At 44.0% G+C, this 18680-nt stretch overlaps 1 protein-coding gene across 1 annotated transcript in view; it reads left to right on the top strand.

Annotated features, from left to right (window-relative positions):
* Positions 1 to 18680, top strand: part of ORC5 (origin recognition complex subunit 5) — a 322089-nt gene that overhangs the window by 139157 nt on the left and 164252 nt on the right. Inside the window, exon 9 of the mRNA XM_069229642.1 lies at positions 10589 to 10641. Coding sequence (XP_069085743.1) covers positions 10589 to 10641 — 53 coding nt within the window. The remainder of the gene's footprint in view (positions 1 to 10588; positions 10642 to 18680) is intronic.

Here is an 18680-nt window from a genome sequence, read left to right as displayed (position 1 = left end):
AGCCTTTAACTTCATTAGTGACGCCCTTTGGAACTTTCATGTATTTGTGTTTGCCTTTTGGTTTGGCTTCTGCCGCTAGTGTTTTTCAGAGATTGATGGATGCTTTGTTTTCGGGGGAACAATGTGTTCAGGTCTTTCAGGACGACACTCTCATTCATACTGCAACTAAAGAAAAACATTTTGAGATGTTATTTTGAGTATTTAGGAAGTTGGAAACCCATAATATCACTGTCAACAAAGATAAATGCAAGCTCTTTTCAGATAGTGTTGATTTTTTAGGGTATAACATTTCTGCTAGAGGTATTGCGCCCAAGTCATCTTTAATCAAGGCCATAGTTGAGGCCCCTGTTCCTAAGGACAAGGATTCTCTCAGATCTTTTTTAGGTTTGAGTGAGTACTACTCCAGATTTGTGTCTGGGTTTGCTATGGTGGTACAACCTCTACGGGCGTTGCTGAAGAAGCATGTCAAGTTTGCTTGGACTGACGAGGCCCACAGGGCTTTTGATCATTTGAAACAACTCATTGTGGATGCCCCTGTTATTAAACCTTTTTCTCATGGTGTTAGGTGTATTATCACAGTGGATGCTAGCTCTGTGGGCTTAGGCGCTGTTTTGAGCCAATTTGTAGATGGTGTTGAAAGTACTGTGGCCTTTGAGTCACGCATGTTGAGTGATGCAGAACAAAAATATAGTACTATTGAAAGAGAAGCGCTTGCTTGCTCCTGGGCAACTGAGAAGTTTAAAATGTATATTTGGGGTACCAAATTTGATTTGTATACTGATCACAAGCCTTTAATATACATGCTTGGAGACAGTTGCTCTAACAAGGCGTCCTCCAGGTTGGTTAGACTTATGTCCAGATTACTTGAGTTTAATTTTGATATATATTCCTGGAGGAAAAAATGTAAGGGCAGATTGTCTTTCTCGTTTGCCAGTTGTGGAGGATGTCACTGAATTGCCTGTTGATGAAGAATGTGTGATGACAGTTTCTGATGCAGCTTCTGCGTTCAAAATTTCAGAGGAAGTTTGGAATAAGAGTTCTGACAATGATATTTCTCTAGCCAAAGTTAAAGACTTCCTTGTTTCTGGTTGGCCTCCTGACAGGAGCTTAGACAAAGAATTAAAGTTGTTTGCTCAGGTTGCATCTGAATTATCGGTGGTTAATGGTATTGTCATGAGGCAGAATATGTTTGTGCCACCTTTATCCCTGAGGGATGGCATTATTTCAGTAGGACATCTAGGACATTTGGGCATCTCTGCTACCATCAAGAATATTAAGCAGCATTACTGGTGGCCTGGTTTGGACTCTCAAGTAAGATGTTATGTGGATATATGCCCTGAGTGTTTGTGTTCCGACAAGCACTGGAAAACCAAAACTAATTCTTTGTGTTGTACAGAATGGCCAAAGAATGCTTGGGCGAAAATAGGATTGGATTTTGCTGGTCCATTTAATATGCTGAAGAATGAGAATAAGTACATGATTGTAGCTATTGACTATTTCTCCAAGTGGTTGTATTTTGCCTTTTCTAGTACTGCTGATTCCAATGTGGTCATTCAAATTGAAACAAACGTTTCAAAAATTTAAGGTCCTGCTAGAGAGGTGGTTACTGACAATGGAACACATTTTGTCTCCAATGAAGTGACACATTTTTTTCTTAATCACTCAGTGAAACACATCAAGGTTCCTCTTTACAGTCCTTCTTCTAATGGATTGGTCGAAAGAGCAAATCGTATTTTGAAGGAGGGAATACAAACTGCCATTTCTAATAACCTCAGTGTTGCCGAGTATGTGCAACAGAAAGTTTGGTCCTATAACACCACACCTCATAGTACTACTGGGGTTTCTCCTTTTATTCTTTTATGGGGAAGAGATCCTGTTACAGATTTAAGACCTACCTGGTTGGATGATGTTACTGGCCTTTCTGTTGATTCTGTTGATCTGCGTCAAGTTCGTATGCGGGTGAGAGGCAAACAAGAGAAGTCTAAGGACTATTTTGACCGAGTGAAGAGTGTGAAAGAGTTGGAGGTGGAACCCGGGGATTGGGTATTAGTTAAAAAACCTATGAAGATCAACAAAGGTGATTCGAAATTTTCTCAACCGGTCAAGGTTGAGAAAATCTCTAGAAGAGCGATCTGCTTACATGGTAAGGGTTGGTGGAACAAGAATGCTGTTGTGAAGATAACTAGTGAGCAAGCTGATATCATTAAGAAAAAGTTAGGGGATGTACCTCTCCATGACAACTTCGAATGTGACTTCTGGGATGTTGTGTATGACAAGGAGACTCCTAGCAGGAATTTTGGGTCCCCACTTACTGATTGTTCCATTGTTCAACGTAATGTTGTTGACTCCTCTGTTAACAACAATGTGAACAGGACCTGTAGAGTTAGGAATGCTCCTGTTAGATTCAAAGATTTTGTCAGATATTAGTATTCTCTGTAGAGTTAGGAATGCTTCTGTTGAATTTATTGTTTTGTCAGTATTAGTTTTTCCTTGTGTATATTTTTCGTGTTTTCTTTGTTTTTTTTCTTTTGTTTGTTAAAAGGGAGATGGTGTTGTATTCTTAATACTGTGTATGTTGCTATGGGGATTAGAATTCTGTGGTTGTTATGGGGATTGGGAAAGTCAGTTTATCGAATGCGGCTGGGACAGCGGTTGCTGCCTGCTTTGTGTGCCGGCCGTGGGTCTCCTCTGCTGAATAAATCACAGCTCCAGAGTACCTCTGCAGTTCTGGTCATCATTTCTATATCTACTACCACACCCCCAAACAAGGTGTGTTTTTAATATGTTCCATGTAAATTAACCTAGGCCAACCCTGACTGTGCACGACAAATGACTTGCCTCTTGGTTCACTAATGATAATGTTGTCAAGGCTGGTGAAAGTATGAGTGTTTTAGTTCATGGTCGAAAACTATCACTTAATTGCGTCCTTAATGAAGTGATATATTCTGATGCCCTAAGGTGAAATGCACCTGCACGTTAATGAAATACACTTTTTTGAATTTTGAAGAGACTTTATCATATTTCTGTATGGTTACTGCACAGTGTGTCTAAAAATAAAGTTGCTCCTAAAGATTAGGGGTGCAGGACACCTTCTTTGCTTCTTTTCCTTTGCTTCGGTTAATTTGTGAGTAAATGCTTGCGGTAGTGCTCATTAAAGTAAACAGCATCCCAGTGGTACTTTTTACCATGATCAGCAAGTAAATCTCAGGAGTGACGCAAGCAGCTCTCGCCAGGGTCAGATTGGTAAGGCAGGCAGGCATTGGCCGATGGGCCAGTGCCTAAAGGAGACCTGTAGGCTGTTTTTTTAGGGCCTCTGTCAGCCAGCCGACAGCATGCCCCTTCCCTCTTTCCTCCCCTGCCATGCCATCTCCCCGAGGCTATAATGGATGGGGGAGGTTTGTAGTCTGCAGCTTCGCCTTGTGTAGTCTGGCCCATTCTCACCTAAGCTCCGTGGGGGCAGGCCCTGTCCAGAAGCAGTCTCTTTCCACCTAACCCCCTTCCAGTTGGACCATCACATTCAGGCATCGTGGGGAGGAGATTCTAAGCATGTAGGTCCTTGCGGGGGAGGGGGAGAATGGAGTTAAGGTCAGAGCTGCTGACTTTCAAACTGGGAACTGTTTGAGTCTCGGCATCAGCTCAACATCCTGTGATTCTGAACAAATCACTCAAAGCTTAAAATAAATAAATAAAGTAATTTGGCCTTGTATAACGTAACTAATCAATTGCTGCGGTGCCCTTGGGCTGCATTCACTCCATATAAAACTACAGGAAAAAATTTACTGCTAATTGATCATGTTTTAAGAATCTGTAAAGGCCAGAGCAAGATAATTAAAGAGGGCTCTGTATGTGGCACTGCCTAGGCCTAATGATGATCCCAATCTGACACTGGCTCCCGAGCAGTACTTTGAGTATACATAGACTCTGGATGCATCCAACACACATAATGTACTGGTACAAATTGAAACACAGTAGGAGCAATAGTCCTAACAGACAGATGAAAGAAAAACTTAACCGAGTGTTCAAGCACGCAGTGACAAAGGTAGATGTTCCCTTTTTATTGTCTTTCAAATATCTAGGAGCATTCCTCAAGCCTCCACTCAGATTGTTGCCATGCCCTTGGTTGACTACCCCCGAATTTTGGTGAAAGTGTCTGTTCCACTGTTACATGTATGATGCTTTTGGACCTCTTTTGGGAGCAGCAAAGGTGGCAAATAGGTACTGGCAACTGAGCAAGTTGACAGATCAGGAAAGGTGTGAGTACTGTCCTGAGGTAGCAAGACACTGCAGAACCTTAGTCTAGTGTGGTAGCTGTACATCATTTTGCATAGTGGTCTTAACTGCTTGAGCACTTGGGTGAGTAGCAGGTAAGGCATGGAATTACCTGTATAATTTCATTCATATATAACATTTGTAGAACACAGCACACAATAATAAAGTGTTCTCTCTTGGCTGCGAAAAGAATACTCTGGTGCGGGAGTCCACAACTGAGAAACATATGCTTGCGATGTAGTTGCTATTAACAGCAAAGTGATATGTCATGTCTAATAAGATGATAGCAGCACATGGGGAGGTTACTAGTACAAACAAAACACTGATCCCAGCTCCATCTTTGTGGGATAGAGGAGTAAATAATGTTTGTTTAATTATGGAAATATTTATCATATAAATTGTGTTATACTGTTCCTATGAATCAAGTAAGACTGTATATTTGGTCAACATAAATGTCAGAGTATAGTGACTCAGTCCACGTATACCGTCAGTAAGTGTTGACACGATTCCTAGCTAGCTCACAGTGCTCCATCTAAAGCTCTAAAAACACCAGGGTAAGAGATGAGTTTTGCAGCCTCAAACTCGAACATGACTACTCAGATTCCCAAGGAAGTTGTGGAAACAGATCTACCATTTCGCTGTCACTCAGAGTCCCTAAGATAAGGCACAATAAAGATGCAAAAATGGCTTTTAGGCCATTTATTGCTACAATCTTATTCTTGCATAAAAAATATGAGCTCAGTTTATTAGGTAAATAAGATAAAGCATGGTACCAGCATTATGAAAATGGTGAAAAAAATCAACAGTTCAACCTTAGTAATGTTATTGTGTTGGTACACTCCTGTCTGCTACAATCTACACTAGTGAGAGCATAGTGGGAATATCCACTGCTACATCAGTTGGGATAGCCTGACCCAGACACCCATCTCCCCACTAATACCTGGGTAAGAGGCACAGGGAAGCCGGTCTGGTGTAGTGCAAGCTATTGACTTGTGTGTGTAGAGGTCAGGATCTGCATCCTCGTCAACCAAGCAGCATTTCGGGCACTGTGTGCTCTGTTCAAGGATAATCCCATCAGAAATGTTCCTCCGCTGATTTTAGCGGAGAGGCTGTTTTTATAATACAACCACCATTTGTGTCACACTGTGACAAAGGTGCAGACGCGACAGTTTTTTTCTGCAATCTCAGAGCTGTCTTCACGGACATCAGAATACTTGGGGCTTCGTGTTCTGTGTGCTCACCTTGGATGGTGCTTACAGATTAGATGGCATCAAAGTTTACAAGAAGCAAGCAACATGTACAGTGGTTTTTCAGTACAGTATTGCATGAGTGAAATGTCAAGTAAAAGGTTACTATCAGAAAGGAATTGCGCTCTTCCCCCCCCCCAACCAGCCGTGAGAGACAAGCGTGAGCTTAAATAAGAATATAAAACTAGGCTAAATATGTATATGAAACATATGAAATGCAGTTCAATAATGAAAGCAATAGAAAACCATATGCATTAAAAATAAATATGGCAATTAAGAGCTAATAACGCAAATAACAAAAAATTTGCCTAAAAACAAGGGGCCGAAACTAAGTCTAGGAGGTCCCTACATATTTCCATGTCCTAAGTCAATGGGAGCCAGGAAGGAACCCGCAACAGCAGACAACAGATCCACTGTGGCCTGAGAAGCAAGTTCCATAGAACAAGTATGGAAAGATCCAGTCGACTTAGCTGATGCTGAAGGCAAGAGAGTCCATGGTGTAACTGCTGTGTTAGAGCCAGATTCCAAGCATCCAGGAGCTGAAGTGTCCATATCAGCCAGAAAAATTGGTTCATAGTACGCATCCAGCAGCAGTGGCAGTCTTAGAGGACAACATGTAAGGAAATGCCTCCTTGGCATGGTTACCCCCTGACTTTTTGCCTTTTGTTGATGCCAGTTATGGCTGAAAGTGTGCTGGGACCCTGCTAACCAGGCCCCAGCACCAGTGTTCTTTCCCTAAACTGTACCTTTGTTCCCACAGTTGGCACAGCCCTGGCACCCAGATAAGTCCCTTGTAAATGGTATCCCTGGTACCAAGGGCCCTGATGCCAGGGAAGGTCTCTAAGGGCTACAGTATGTCTTATGCCACCCTGGGGACCCCTCACTCAGCACATGCACACTGCCTCACAGCTTGTGTGTGCTGTTGGTGAGAAAATGACTAAGTCGACATGGCACTACCCTCGGAGTGCCATGCCCACCTCACACTGCCTGTGATATAGGTAAGTCACCCCTCTAGCAGGCCTAACAGCCCTAAAGCAGGGTGCACTATACCACAGGTGAGGGCATATGTGCATGAGCACTATGCCTCGACAGTGTATAAGCAAAACCTTAGACATTGTAAGTGCAGCGTAGCCATAAAGAGTATATGGTCAGGGTGTTTGTCAAACACGAGCTCCACAGTTCCATAATGGCTACACTGAAATCAGGGAAGTTTGGTATCCAACTTCTCAGCACAATAAATGCACACTGATGCCAGTGTGGAATTTATTTTAAAATGCACCCAGAGGGCATCTTAGAGATGTCCCCTGAATACCAGTCTGACTCCTAGTGCTAGGCTGACCAGTTTCAGCCAGCCTGCCACAACCAGACGAGTTTCTGGGCACATGGGGAAAGTGCCTTTGTCACTCTTTGGCCAGAAACAAAGCCTGTACTGGGTGACAGTGCTTCTCACCTCCCCCTGCAGGAAGTGTAACACCTGGCGGAAAGGCTCATGCCTTTTGTTACAGCACCCCAGGGCATCCCAGCTAGTGGAGATGCCCACCCCTCCGGCCACTGCCCCCACTTTTGGCGGCAAGGCTGGAGGAGATAATGAGAAAAACAAGGAGGAGTCACCCACCAGTCAGGACAGCCCCTAAGGTGTCCTGAGCTAAGGTGACCCCTGCCTTTAGAAATCCTCCTTCTTGAGATTGGGGGAATCCTCCAGTAGGATTAGGGATGTGCCCCCCTCCCCTCAGGGAGGAGGCACAAAGAGGGTGTAGCCACCCTCCAGGACAGTAGACGTTGGCTACTGTCTTCCTGACCTAAACACACCCCTAAATTCAATATTTACGGGCACCCCAGAACCCAGGAAATCAGATTCCTGCAACCTACAACAAGGACTGCTGACCTGAAAGACCAGCTGAGAGGCTGTAGAAAGTTGGCTCTGTATATACTATTTCAAAGTAAGAAATAGTGTGCACAGAGTCCAAGGGTTACCCTTAGAGGTAAGATAGTGGCAAAAGTAGATAATTCTAATGCTCTATTTTGTGGTAGTGTGGTCGAGCAGTAGGCTTATCAGAGGGTAGTGTTAAGCGTTTGTTGTACACACACAGGCAATAAATGAGGAACACACACTCAAAGACTTACTCCAGGCCAATAGGTTTTTATATTGAAAAATATATTTTGTTAGTTTATTTTAAGAACCACAGGTTCAAGATTTACAGTTAATACTTTAAATGTAAGGTACTTCACTTAGATACTTTAGGAACTTTGAATATTAGCAATATCACAAACAGTCTTTGTAAAAATGGCAATAAGCTATTTTCAAAGTGGACACAGTGCAAAAATCAACTGTTCCTGGGGGAGGTAAGTAAAGGTTAGATTAAGAGGTAAGTAAAACACTTACAAGTCTGAGTTCTTAGCCATAGGCAGCCCACCGTTGGGGGTCCAAGGCAACCCCAAAGTTACCACACCAGCAGCTCAGGGCCGGTCAGGTGCAGAGGTCAAAGAGGTGCCCAAAACACATAGGCACCTATGGAGAACAGGGATGTTCTGGTTCCAGTCTGCCAGCAGGTAAGTACCTGCGTCCTATGGGGCAGACCGGGGGGTTTTGTAGAGCACTGGGGGGGGACACAAGTAGGCACACAAAACACACCCTCAGCGGCACAGGGGCGGCCGGGTGCAGTGTGCAAAGCAGGTGTCGGGTTTTGTATAGGTTTCAATGGAGGGACCCGGGGGTCACTCTAGTGGTGCAGGCAGGCAAGGGGGGGCTTCTCGGGACAGCCACCGCCTGGGCTAGGCAGAGGCTAGGCCTGGGGGGTCACTCCTGCGTCAAAGTTCGGTTCCTTCAGGTCCTGGGGGCTGCGGGTGCAGTGTTGTTTCCAGGCGTCGGGTCCCTTGTTACAGGCAGTCGTGGTCAGGGGGAGCCTCTGGATTCTCTCTGCAGGCGTCGCTGTGGGGGGGTGAGGGGGGTTGTATCTGGTTACTCACGGGCTTGCAGTCGTCAGAGAGTCCTCCCTGAGGTGTTGGTTTTCTGCAGGTCGAGCCGGGGGGCGTCGGGTGCAGAGTGTAGAGTCTCACGCTTCCGGCAGGAAATGTGAAGTCCTTGGAAGTTGCTTCTTTGTTGCAAAGAAGTAGCTGGTTTTGAACAGGGCAGCTGTTCACAGGAGTTTCTTGGTCCTCAAGACTGTCCAGAGGGCTGTCCTCTGAGGCTTCAGAGGTCGCTGGTCCCTGTCGAATGCGTCGCTGGAGCAGGTTTTCGAAGTTGGAGACAGGCTGATATGGCTGAGGCCAAAGCAGTTGTCGTCTTCCTCCTTCTATGCAGGCTTGTAGGTCAGCAGTCCTTCTTTCTTCAGGTTGCAAGAATCTGATTTCCTGGGATCTAGGGAGCCCCTAAATACTGAATTTAGGGGTGTGTTTAGGTCTGGGAGAGCAGTAGCCAATGGCTACTCTCCTTGAGGGTGGCTGCACCCTCTTTGTTCCTCCTCCCTGAGGGGAGGGGGGCACATCCCTAATCCTATTGGGGGAATCCGCCAAACTCTAGATGGAGGATTTCTCAAGGCATGGGTCACCTCAGCTCAGGACACCTTCGGGGCTGTCCTGACGGGTGGGTGCCTCCTCCTTGTTTTTCTCATTATCTCCTCCAGCCTTGCCGCCAAAAGTGGGGGCAGTGGCCAGGGGGGCTAGCATCTCCACTAGCTTGGATGCACTGGGGCGCAGTAACAAGAGGTGAGCCTTTGAGGCTCACCGCCAGGTGTTACAGTTCCTGCAGGGGGAGTTGAGAAGCACTTCCACCCAGTACAGGCGTTGTTCCTGGCCACAGAGTGACAAAGGCACTCTCCCCATGTGGCCAGCAACATGTCTGGTGTGTGGCAGGCTGGCAAAAACTGGTCACCCTACACTAGAGGTCGGGTAGGTATTCAGGGGGCATCTCTAAGATGCCCTCTGGGTGTATGTTACAATAAATTGCACACCAGCAACAGTGTGCATTTATTGTGCTGAGAAGTTTGATACCAAACTTCCCAGTTTTCAGTGTAGCCATTATGGAACTGTGGAGTTCGTGATTGACAAACTCCCAGACCATATACTCTTATGGCTACCCTGCACTTACAATGTCTAAGGTTTTGCTTAGACACTGTAGGGGCATAGTGCTCATGCACATATGCCCTCACCTGTGGTATAGTGCACCCTGCCTTAGGGCTGTAAGGCCTGCTAGAGGGGTGACTTACCTATGCCACAGGCAGTGTGAGGTGGGCATGGCACTCCGAGGGTAGTGCCATGTCGACTTAGTCATTTTGTCCCCACCAGCACACACAAGCTGTGAGGCAGTGTGCATGTGCTGAGTGAGGGGTCCCCAGGGAGGCATAAGACATGCTGCAGCTCTTAGAGACCTTCTCTGGTATCAGGGCCCTTGGTACCAGGGGTACCAGTTACAAGGGACCTACCTGAGTGCCAGGGTTGTGCCAATTATGGAGACAAAGATACAGTTTAGGGAAAGAACACTGGTGCTGGGGCCTGGTTAGCAGGGTCCCAGCACACTTTCCAATCATAACTTAGCATCAGCAAAGGCAAAAAGTTAGGGGGTAACCATGCCAAGGAGACATTTCCTTACAGGGGGCGACTGTCAGTGCTTTGGAATGCCTCCTAGCTTTTGATGACGAGAGAAGATTTTGTGTCTTTGCTGAAGGTTACTGTTGGTTACAATATTACTCCCTTCCCTAACTGCATCACTACAGGTTTCAAGAAGTCAATGTATTTTCTTGTGCCTTGCAGAAAAAGTACCAGAAAGTCAAAAAATGCATTTATTTAAGTCAGCTATTTAAAGTGTTTTAACTTAAAATGGTGACCCCTTACATACCATCAATGTCTGTTACAGATATTCATTGAGCTTGGGCTGCATGAGGGCTTCCTGCTGAGTAGCGGGAGGATGCATGCTCTACAGGGACCTATGTTACGGCCCTGGCTGTATATTTAAATGTAGCATTACCACATAAAGTCTCGTTAATACACTTTAGACACCACTGGCAGTAAAGATATTCAGATGGCTTAGCTTCCCCTTGATAATGGGTACACACTAATACTGTCATACTATTTAGTTTGCAGTGGGAAAAACTACAGCAAAGCAGTGAAGAGACTGGACAATTGAAAGGTAATGGACTTTATATAGCTAAAAAGAAAGTTTGATACTGACTTGTTATTGTAATTGTATGAAATACTTTTGTCAGTAGAAATAACTAGTAAATGAGTTTGCTGTTTAAATTAGGTATTTACTGTAGTATATGGTAGGAGTGAATATTTTATGTTGGATAAGAAATTGAGAACTTTCCTGGTAACGCATGGTTGATTCCATTGTCTTAAGGCAGAACAAGCATTTACAAAGTCAATATTTCTTGCCTGATAGCTATGTCAGTGTTGTGTGGCCATGCTGTACAGCAGCTCAGTTGCTTTGTAGTGCGGTTAAAACACATTTTTTTTAAACGCTATAGAGCTGCCAAAGCTAATGTGCTTTTTTTATTCTTGCATCATAGTCCTTTTTTTATAATTATTTTTAGTAATGGTGCAAAGCATCCACACTGCTAGACAGCATGGCTACAAATCATTGCCAAAGTGTGCAATGCCCATGCTGTACACCATGAACAAAAGGCAATGGCAGAGCCAGTAGTCTCAAAGGTGAGCCTGTTTGGCTTTCCCCATGCTTGTTCAGTTTTGTCAGAGCACTGCTGTGATTCCGAGCAAATTAGTTAATTTCTATATGTGTGAAAAAAGTAACAAGCATTTGCAATACAATGGGTCTCGCTTTTGCTCGAGTTAGAGCTATTAGCGTTGTAAATTACTAACTGGACTTTCCTTGCCGCACAAACTGAAAATAAAAAGTAAAACAGTTTCACATAAGCAAGCTGGTTCAAAGCACCGCCCTGAGCATGACAGACCCACACAAAAGGAAAAAGAAGTTCGCTCAGTTATCAGCAAAAGTGCAATTAACCATGTAACAAGGTCGATGGTCAAGGCTGTAACAAAACCACCATAAGGAGGGGCAACCGTAAAGCATTTACCAACGGAAAATAAGGATTTTTGAAAGGCAAATCCACAAACAAGTGATAGTGGTGGGCGTGGTTGAAAGCCCAGAAACATACCAACACTTTGGAAAAGCAGCAGTTGCGCTGCTATGCTTGACCTAAAAAATGACGTTTGGCAAACAATCCTGTCACATAAAAAAAGCATTTGCATCCATGCCTTACTGAAATACATTTGGAAGCAGATAACGTCTGTGGCAATAAACATCCATTTCAAAGGAGTAATTGGCTTCTTCTTATTGTGTGTGGCATAGTAGAACACAGCTACAAATGGCAAGAGGTTCAACCAGGATAACATGACCAAGAAGGAAAAAAGAAAAGTAGTATCTCACTGCAGCACGATCAGCAGAAGGACAGCAATCAAGCGAAAACAATCAGTTCTTGGTCCATGCTCCTGCTGAAAGAAGCGCAAGTGAAGTCAGCACATGCAGTCCAATTATAAAGGCAGCAAAAAAGAGGGAAAACGATGCCTACGAATGATAACCAATGGGTAGACTGCAAACCACATGGATACGTATCTTTCCCAGGCGAGACCTAAAAGAAAATGCATCCTTCGCCTCGTTAAGCTTTGTCTGGAGCAACAGCTCCATGAGGGGGATACTGCCTGGGCAAGAAGTGGCCTGGTGTTTCTGGACTATGAATTAACGGGTCTGCAAATACCAGAAATACTGGAGCAATCTTCGTGACCAGAGGTGAAGCTTGCTGCCCTTCACATGCCACAACTCCTTACCCTCTCTGGTGTAAAATAAATAAATGAAATAAGGCTTCCTCTGCATTGGTCTGCCTTTGTGTACCCGTCTCCTTCCTTTCTGACCACTGCCTACAGTCCTCCCCACCACTCCTAAACTCCAAACAACCAACTCGCACGAGCACACATACACACTTTTACTTCTTTTTTTCCTTTATTCTTTTTTTTTCTCCTTTTTTTCTTTATTTTTAGTTCTTACCCCCTCCCCGCCCCAAACCCCCTGGTAAATGTTAGCAAAGTCATAGCTTCAAGAGGGTTTGGTTGATGGGTATGTAGTGGGAGCACAAATATTGCTGCACAGTGGAGACTCCGTAGAGACCCTTTCCGCTGGATCTTCAAAAACACACCTCTGACCTTTTGAGAATGAAAATTATTTTCTTCTGTCTGTCTAGACTTGTGCAGTCACACTTCGGTGTGATTTAAATGGCTTCGATGGTAACTGAGCAAAAAAGTGCATAGGAGAAATATTGGGTTGAGGAGTCGCCTCACCTAGTGGATAGAGGCTGTTTTTTCATGTGAACTAACCATTCATGCAGTAAGGTTATTTTGGCAATTATCCCCCTTTGTCTCCACTCCCATCTTTTCAGAACCTGAAATCTATTGTTTTCGAGCAGTACCAATTCTTTATTTTGTATTGCAAATTATCCTACAAATATGATCGCAATACACACACACCAACAAAAAAAACTGAAAACTGTTAGGATTAAAGTTGGCCGGTTTCCTCTCACCCGGACCAAGTAGTAAGAGCTAACATTTATCGTTACTTATCGGACCTTCTCATGATGTCCTAAGCTTCCAGGCAAAAAACCGAATTCAATTCTGAACAGTGGTTGTCAAGCAGTTAAGGCACTCCAGGTCAACGATTTCGTTCCTATTTCGATTTCACGTTTTACTTAATCGTCAGTTTCCCCAAGAGTGATATTAATTTCTTGGATATTGTGTTTATGTAGTTTGTTGTGAAGTATATTACTCTTCTATAGTACATACTTTCAACTTAGTCGCACCAATTGTGTTTCTGAGAGACTACGATTGGGGGTTCTGAAGTTGAGCCTGAAAGCAGTACGAGATTCTTCTAAGTGACTGTCACTGGGTGAAAAGGGCGTTCAGAATAATGCAGATGTGTGTGAAGGAGTGACCGTGCTCAAAATATCGACAATGCTTGTTAAATAAAATGCATTGCTTACAGGTGAGTGGGAGCGTTCTGTGTTTGGGGATAGTGAAGTGAAGGAGATGTGAAGTTGTACATACAAGGGAGGGTGAAAAGACAGCGCTGTAGAGTAAAGAACTGACATGTGAAGAGAAACAGGGCATCAATGTCTAACATATACAGCACAGGAATGTGATCTGAAGGGAAGAATGGGAGTGATTGAGGTACCCTGAAGACCACTAGCCCTTCCACAGACCTCAGTAATGCTTAAGTCACAGTTTCATAATTTAACAGTTGAAACATAAATATTATTTATAACAAAACCATTGCTGTTACTTATCCTATACAGCTAACAACCATTGACACAGTCAGTAGTCCTGGCTTATTATAAGTGTCCGTTGTGTTAAATATCTGGATGCAATAACAAAAATGCACAGAGGCGGGTCAAGATACCACTCGGTCGACACCCTACAGAATCACATGGTTTTTGGTTTTGATGTTTAAACCAGGCCCTTAATTGCCTAATCCACGCTCCTTTTAGGCACCTCCAGTTTCTTTATCCCACTTAAAGCCCTAAAGGTATCTGATAATCAGCGGAAACTCAAAGAAACAAGCAAATTAGAGGGCCCCGGCACAAGCAGGTTCGTAATTTCTTCTTGATATATTCTGCAGTATCCTATAGTGGTGTAACGCAAAATGATTCCCCCCTGCAGAATGTTATGAGGGGCCCCAATTCTCCCATATTTCACAGGTAATAGTTGACCTTGGGCTGAACTAGACCCCACTGCCTCCCCCTTACGCCGCAGGGGCGGCACAGGTCTGTATTACGCCTAGAGTCCTATACATTTAAATTGGCCAACAGGCCCACCTTCAGTTTTCGGGATCTGGGAGGGCTATATAGAAGCCTGGGAGGACTATGAAGATACGTAGGGGAAGTGGTAAAAAATCAGAATTTGTGGAGATCTATTCGGACTCTGACAACGTCTGTTGAATACAGAAAGGTCTATGAAATTAAATTAACATATCTTTTGTAATGTTGGATCTAGAGGGTACAGCCTGCGGCCAGCCCAGCGCCCATTTGTATGTCTTTGACTTAGATCTACCTTACGATGGGAGCTTGCATTCCCTGCCTTTAGTATAATGGAGAGTGGTGGCATACCCGGCTGTTGATAAGACCATTGTTCCTTCTCACTGAAATCACATCTGTCCACACAAGTCCACTCTGAAGGTTTTGTAGGACACTGGTGACAGACTGCCTGTGGGATTCCATTCTTAGTTCTCTCCCAAAATGTTTTCGAGCATCCATAGCAAATGGTTTATTTTAATGGATATTGTAGTGTGACTTATCAAAAGCTGTGAGCATTTAAAGAACCTTTTACCAAGGTCTTTGGGTACTTTGGAAGTATGAATGACAAATGGATTTTTTTTTTTTTTTTTTAACAGTGTAGGCAAGTAACACTGATCGAAATAAAATGTATTCATAGTAACGGGGATACTTGTTTCCGTCATGTGTTTTGAAGAGAACTGTTAAATGTTGCATTTTAATGCATACTGGGTTAGCCACATTCATTACACTACAGTAGGATAGAAAGAGAATTTTAAATGGAACTTGTATTTTTTCTCTAATATTTAAAGAAAATGCATGGTGCATTTAAAGCACTTGTGGCAGAAGGCCCCACATGGTAGAGTATGAGGAGAAGGCACAAAATAGAATGATTTTAAAATATACTTAGACATAGGGTGACATAAGGTGATTTTAATAACAGGTTAGTATCAATCAAATTGGGGATAAGCTCGGACTCATTCAGCCACATGCTGAACAACAGTATAATTGATCTATTCCCTGACATGTGATTAAATCTGACTTTCAGCTTTTCAGAGCAGTCACCCATGATAAGTCTTTATCATTAATAATCAGTGAGTATTTTTGCATCCCTATACTATTTTTGCACCTCTTGTTGAGGCCTCATAACACTGTCCAAGTAGGCCCCAATCTTACAAGGCATGGTTCCTGTTGTATGGGAGTTCCCTGAGTGTGCTTTAAATTTGTTGCAGCAGCAGGTAAACTTGCTTGACACATACGGTGGTGTAGTAAAGTGAAGATAAATGTCAACTGTCACTTTTCGAAGAGCCCAATTTTTTGTGATCTGAATGCTTTTGGCTTTGACATTCATTATTGTTTATAGGGTGAGATAAAAGATTTGCCTGGCAGGACCAAAGGTGCCCCTTGAAGTGAAAATAGTTGCAGTTGGTTGTAGCACAAAACTAGCCCAACCCTGAAGGGACTGTTAGACTACCAGTAAATTACTTTTGCACCACCAATAGACCTATTTGTAGAATGCACCTAGGAGTAGTAGAAGTCCAAAGACCATGGAGGCACATGTAGAGCCGGGTAAGATAATTACTATGTATCCTAGAGAAATCCAGCTTATAAGTGTGCACTCTTCTACTACACTAGTGTTGGAAATGGAAATAATTTACCACTGGATCTTATAAGTCAGAGATTGAGTTTTGGCTGCTGAAAAGGGGGTGGACTTGTGAGAGGTGCGATCATGTCAACAAGGACAATAGTGACAGTAAATCTGTTCTGGCTTACTTAGTTACTCAGTAGTGGACCACATTTTAAACATTTTATGGGGCTTAAACAGTTGCTGTAGAAATCTGTTTTCACATCAATTTTAAGGGGATGAATATGGTAAGAAAACTCTGGTAGTTAATACACTTGCTAGAGGTAGTTGTTTTGTCTAGTCACAGATGTAGCATAGTATGTTTGTGTGCCTTCTGCACAGGAAAACATACATATCACAGATTTGTATTTTAGTAGGTAGCTCATTTGGGTTACTGGATACGACAGATCATTTTGTTACTTGCAGCTGATCAGTTACAATCCCCAAAGTATAGCACAGTTGGCTCTGAACCAACATCAAGTATCTATCTTTGGAATTTCTAAGGGTGCCTAAAAGATTTTTCAGGGTAGTAATAAAGTTGTATTTGTTTAGATAACCCAACCCACTGCGTTACGTTTTAAATCATCACTTTGGGGGTTATTACAACTTTGAAGGAGGTGTTAATCCGTCCCAAAAGTGACGGTAAAGTGACGGATATACCACCAGCCGTATTACGAGTTCCATAGGAACAGTTCCTTTGTGTTTTTCCACATCAAGCGCACTTTACATATAATGGTGACAAGTATGAATTTGTAACTCGTACACTTTGTAACCCTCATTGTCTTACGTAACGTTTCACTCAGGTAAACTTTACACCCTTTTCTTCCCCATATCTTTCTGTAATCCTCAATATGCATATCACTCACATCTGCTTTCTGTTCATCACTGCCTTTTTGCTCCGTCCTTCTGCATATTTTTCCTTGTCACCTTCCATTTACCATGCCCACCTCCGTCTTGCTTTCTACCTGTAAAAACTTAATTTTTCCGTTGGTGCCATCAGTACTTCAGTTGTGTATTTCCCACTTGACACTCTTATAACCCACACTTTAAAATGCACTTACGATTGGCAAATGTGACCATTGGTCTGTGCGCTCTGTAGAGAGGCCAAGGGTTGCATGACCTCTGAACCCCTTGATGGCCCTGTAACAGGCACTGCATACTGTGTTAACGCCAGGTCTTAACTGTGCCCCATCACAAACAGCCATTTTCGCCCTGAACTCAAGGACACACCTAGAGGTGACTCAGTTCACTTTTTGCTGCACATGCCTGATATGTTGCATGAAACAAACTACAGAAACACAACATCTGCGGAAAAAATACACTTAAGCAAAGCAAGATGAAATTAAAGCAGGTAAAATGTGGACAGGGACTGCATCACTGACCTGGAAAATGTTTTTTTCAGTCATTGCTTCATTATTGAAGCATAAATAATTGTTTTTTCTCTGAAAGTAAATTTGTAATTCTCTTCCAGGGGATCCTCATCAATAGTTATAAGCACTGATTAGCCCTGCCCACGTGCGGGGATCCTGAAGCACTCTTAATGTTCTGTATGTAATAAACTTTGTACGAAGTACTTTACATATATGTATCTCTGCGGCATAAAGAAATTCTACAATGGCCAGCCAGGGCCCCAGTGCTCATAAGTGTGCCCTGTATATGTTCCCTGTGTGATGACTAACTGTCTCACTGAGGCTCTGCTAACCAGAACCTCAGTGGTTATGCTCTCTCTGCTTTCCAAATTGTCGCTAACAGGCTAGTGACCAATTTCACCAATTCACATTGGCATACTGGAACACCCTTATAATTCCCTAGTATATGGTACTGAGGTACCCAGGGTATTGGGTTTCTAGGAGATCCCTATGGGCTGCAGCATTTCTTTTGCCACCCATAAGAAGCTCTGACAATTCTTACACAGGCCTGCCACTGCAGCCTGAGTGAAATAACGTCCACGTTATTTCACAGCCATTTCCCACTGCACTTATGTAACTTATAAGTCACCTATATGTCTAACCTTCACCTGGTGAAGCTTGGGTGCTAAGTTACTTAGTGTGTGGGCACCCTGGCACTAGCCAAGGTGCCCCCACATCGTTCAGGGCAAATTCCCCGAACTTTGAGTGCGGGGACACCATTTCACGCGTGCACTATACATAGGTCACTACCTGTGTATGGCGTCACAATGGTAACTCCGAACATGGCCATGTAACATGTCTAAGATCATGGAATTGTCACCCCAATGCCATCCTGGAATTGGGGAGACAATTCCATGATCCCCCTAGTCTCTAGCACAGACCTGGGTACTGCCAAACTGCCTTTCCTGGGGGTTCACTGCAGCTGCTGCTGCTGCTGCCAACCCCTCAGACAGGTTTCTGCCCTCCTTGGGTCCAGCCAGGCCTGGCCCAGGAAGGCAGAATAAAGGACTTCCTCAGAGAAAGGGTGTTACATCCTCTCTCCCTTTGGAAAAAGTTGTCATGGCTGGGGAGGAGTAGCCTCCCCCAGCCTGTGGAAATGCTTTGATGGGCACAGATGGTGCCCATCTCTGCATAAGCCAGTCTACACCGGTTCAGGGATCCCCCAGCCCTGCTCTGGCGCGAAACTGGACAAAGGAAAGGGGAGTGACCACTCCCCTGACCTACACCTCCCAGGGGAGGTGCCCAGAGCTCCTCCAGTGTGCCCCAGACCTCTGCCATCTTGGATTTAGAGGTGTGCTGGCACACTGGACTGCTCTGAGTGGCCAGGGCCAGCAGGTGATGTGAGAGACTCCTTCTGATAGGC

Source organism: Pleurodeles waltl, chromosome 4_1 (genome assembly GCF_031143425.1).
Source record: "Pleurodeles waltl isolate 20211129_DDA chromosome 4_1, aPleWal1.hap1.20221129, whole genome shotgun sequence".
In the NCBI taxonomy this organism is placed as follows: domain Eukaryota; kingdom Metazoa; phylum Chordata; class Amphibia; order Caudata; family Salamandridae; genus Pleurodeles; species Pleurodeles waltl.
Note: the sequence above shows the minus strand (reverse complement) of the source record. Positions and strands in the feature narration are given on the sequence as shown.